General features: G+C 43.6%; 1 protein-coding gene across 2 annotated transcripts in view; it reads left to right on the top strand.

The window, feature by feature from the left end:
* rab11fip4a (RAB11 family interacting protein 4 (class II) a) overlaps window positions 1-1,086 on the top strand; it is a 64,109-nt gene extending 63,023 nt beyond the window's left edge. For both annotated transcript variants that reach the window (XM_030790741.1, XM_030790740.1), the window contains exon 15: window positions 970-1,086. In XM_030790741.1, coding sequence (XP_030646601.1) covers window positions 970-1,086 — 117 coding nt within the window. The remainder of the gene's footprint in view (window positions 1-969) is intronic.
* The last annotated feature ends 2,589 nt before the right edge of the window (window positions 1,087-3,675 follow it).

Genomic DNA, 3,675 nt, shown 5'->3' with positions numbered 1-3,675 from the left:
TAGAGCACAGGCCAAGTGACAGTTAGCAGGCACTGGTCTGAAGTACAGTCTGAGGGCATGGAGAGTAACACATGGATGAATGGATGGCCATGGACAGAAGCACTGAGGGACAGGGGTGCAGTCGAAGTATAGGGTGTGTGTACAGTGGGAAAACACAGTTCCCTCTGGGCTCTTTGACTCACATGTTACAGTAACACTGCTTAAGTATCAGAATCCAAACACAGCTTAGAAAATACAGTCTGTTTTTTAGCCATGTACAGTGAGTGCTTTTATGCCACAGACTTGAACCCATCACTGAGGTGTTTTACCTGTCCACTGAGGTGTTTTACCTGTTCACTGAGGTATTTTACCTGTTCACTGAGGTATTTTATCTGTTGATTGAGGTGTTTTACTTGTTCACTGAGGTGTTTTACCTGTTCACTGAGGTGTTTTATCTGTTGACTGAGGTGTTTTACCCGTTGACTGAGGTGTTTTACCTGTCCACTGAGGTGTTTTAACTGTCCAATGAGGTGTTTTACCTGTTCACTGAGGTATTTTACCTGTTGACTGAGGTATTTTACCTGTTGACTGAGGTATTTTACCTGTCCATTGAGATGTTTTACCTTTTGACTGAGCTGTTTTACCTGTTCATTGAGGTGTTTTACCTGTTCATTGAGGTGTTTTACCTGTTGACTGAGCTGTTTTACTTGTTGACTGAGGTGTTTTACCTGTTGACTGAGGTGTTTTACCTGTTCATTGGGGTGTTTTATCTGTTGACTGAGCTGTTTTACTTGTTGACTGAGGTATTTTACCTGTTGACTGAGGTGTTTTACCTGTTCATTGAGGTGTTTTACCTGTTGACTGAGGTGTTTTACCTGTTCATTGAGGTGTTTTATCTGTTCACTGAGGTGTTTTACCTGTTGACTGAGGTGTTTTATCTGTTGACTGAGCTGTTTTACCTGTTGACTGAGGTGTTTTCCTGTCTTACAGCTGGTGGAGGCTCTGAAGGAACAGGAGGAGATTAACTTCCGTCTTCGACAGTACATGGACAAGATCATCTTGGCTATCCTGGACCACAACCCTTCCATCCTGGAGATCAAACATTAGGCTCACAGTCTCTCTGCAGTCACAGGCGGAACTAAGAGGACCAGCACTAGGGAGGACTGTGCAGCTCTCCAGTTATGGTGGGGGGAGGAGGAGGGAACAGCCACTTACACTCTGCGTTTACAGGACAGTTTGCTGTTGAAATTAGTCATCTGTTCTGACTCCCATTAGGGTTATCTCAATGTATTTCAACTGTCACTCATGTCATCTAAGGGTACAGAGGATAACGAAGAATCAGTTAATGACAAAACAAAAACAAAAACTAAATTTAAATAGAATAAGAGGTCATCTCTCTCGCCCTAACTTACGTAGACGTTTCTACCTCCTGTGTTCTAGGGAACTGTAGTCTGTTCTATATCTGAGGAGCCTGAGTGTTATATACTCAGAGATGTTGTGTTATATATTCATAACCATGTTGGAGGTCCACATGAGATTCACATGTATGTTTACAGGGCTTATGTGAAGCTGCGTTACACGGTTCTTCATGTCAGAGCGCTCCCATCTGAATGCGATATGAACCGCGTTATCACAATTATTTCCCAGCTACTTCACAGCGCACTCACCCTGCCCCGCCCCTTCAGCAAAATCACAAGTCTCACACAGAAAGGGGGCGCTAGAGAAATAAAACCCTTGGCAGACCTCTCTCTGTGATCCTGAGCAGTGTGGGAAAACCAGAACGAGTAACCGGTGTGTAGTAATCTGTATCTAACCATGCAGTGCTCTGAATGCAAACTCACCTGTTATGAGGTCACATGAGAAAGTAAGTCTGAGTGGTCACAGTGTTAGAGTTGATGTTGGCATAGCTCCCAAATCCATTGCTTGCAAAGCATCCTATAACTTGTCTGTTGGAATGACTGAAGGTATGAGGGAGGACTCAGAGGGGTCCAGGTATCTGCGCTGACTTTTTTAAAAAGCGCTCTCACCTCTGTGCAGCAGAAATCCAGTCGTGCTCTGGGATCACCTGTGTGTCAGTGTGTCACATGCACAAGTGTAATGAACGGCGTTAGTGTAAAGAAACACGTCTGTACATTATGGTATATAAAAACATAGTTATAAAGTCAGAAAAAGGATGAGGACTCCAAGATAGAGAGTGATAAAAGACATTTATTTTAAGAAAAGAATACTGCACGTGTAAAAAAGGAAAAGTTTTATTTTTTCATTACGGTACCTTTAAGAAGTTAAGACCGATGGCCGAAAAGCATGAGAGGGTGTATTTTACTCCTTTTGACGCAGGGGGGTCATTGCAGCCTTTCCCACCGTGACTGTCGGGAGTCTCTGATGATCAAACATTTGTGTCTGATCAATCTCTTCTTCTTCCTCTTCTTATTGATTGACTAAAGTAACGTAGCGGAATGACCTCTTCAGTTTGGTTAGCAGGAGGCAGTTTGGTTAGCAGGAGGCAGTTGGTTAGCAGGAGGCAGTTGGTTAGCAGGAGGCAGTTGGTTAGCAGCAGTGGTTAGCAGGAGGCAGTTTGGTTAGCAGGAGGCAGTTGGTTAGCAGGAGGCAGTTTGGTTAGCAGGAGGCAGTTTGGTTAGCAGGAGGCAGTTGGTTAGCAGGAGGCAGTTGATTAGCAGCAGTGGTTAGCAGGAGGCAGTTGGTTAGCAGGAGGCAGTTTGGTTAGCAGGAGGCAGTTGGTTAGCAGGAGGCAGTTGGTTAGCAGGAGGCAGAGAGCCCAAATGTCAATACGAGTGAAATTCCCCTCTCATGCGTTTCTGAGGTCAGTTTATGAGGATAAGAAAGAGGGAGCCTTTATAGGTGGGGCCCTTTAACACCCCCCCCCCCCCCCCCCCCCCCCCCCCTTTGTCACACGCACACACACACACACACACACACACACACAGCTCCCTCTTTCAGTATGAACAGGGTGATGTTCGGTAGACAGAGATGAATACAGTTGTACTGTCTAAAGGTTGGTTGAACTGTACAGTCAGACTGTAGAAACATACTGAGTGCATTACTGAGTGACGGCACAAATGTGACAACGAAAGTCATACCCCCCCCCCCCCCCCCCCCCCACCAAAAAAACCAAATAAAAAGAGAAGAATCACTGGTTGTGACCGATCACACTCACTGAGATGATAACTGGCTGATGGCGTAGTGGTCCGAGGGAAAAGCCAGCCGCTCGGCTGATCGCTGAATAAAAGTGCTCCTCAGTAACATGTCATGAATGTATCACTCTTTCACACTCACACAGTGTTCCGCATCACGTCTGATTAAATCTGACTTAGATAGCCAATACACTAGGTGCATCACAATATATTTAAATGATTGTTTAGCTAAAGAAAAACACCAATACTGCTGTTGAAAATGTATTGTCACACAGTAGTTTTGCTTTGTTGCACAGACTGTACTGATGTAGTGTTTCTCTGCATGTTTTTCATTTCTGAAATATTATTTTGTGCCTTTATTTGGAATGTTCCAGTTTATTATTCGTTTGTATTGTTTGTTTGTTCGATTTGTTTTTTTTTTTTTTTCTAATTACTTTACATTTTAGCAGTCTTAGAGGAACGTTTTATATCTATTTCTGGTTTTACTTTGTGTTGTAGCATTTTTTTCATACATTGTAAATGTTGTACAGAGACTAGTTACTCT

This window comes from Chanos chanos, chromosome 13, assembly GCF_902362185.1.
Source record: "Chanos chanos chromosome 13, fChaCha1.1, whole genome shotgun sequence".
Classification (NCBI taxonomy): Eukaryota; Metazoa; Chordata; class Actinopteri; order Gonorynchiformes; family Chanidae; genus Chanos; species Chanos chanos.
The sequence above is the reverse complement of the archived record's forward strand: the minus strand, read 5'-3'. Positions and strand labels throughout refer to the sequence as shown.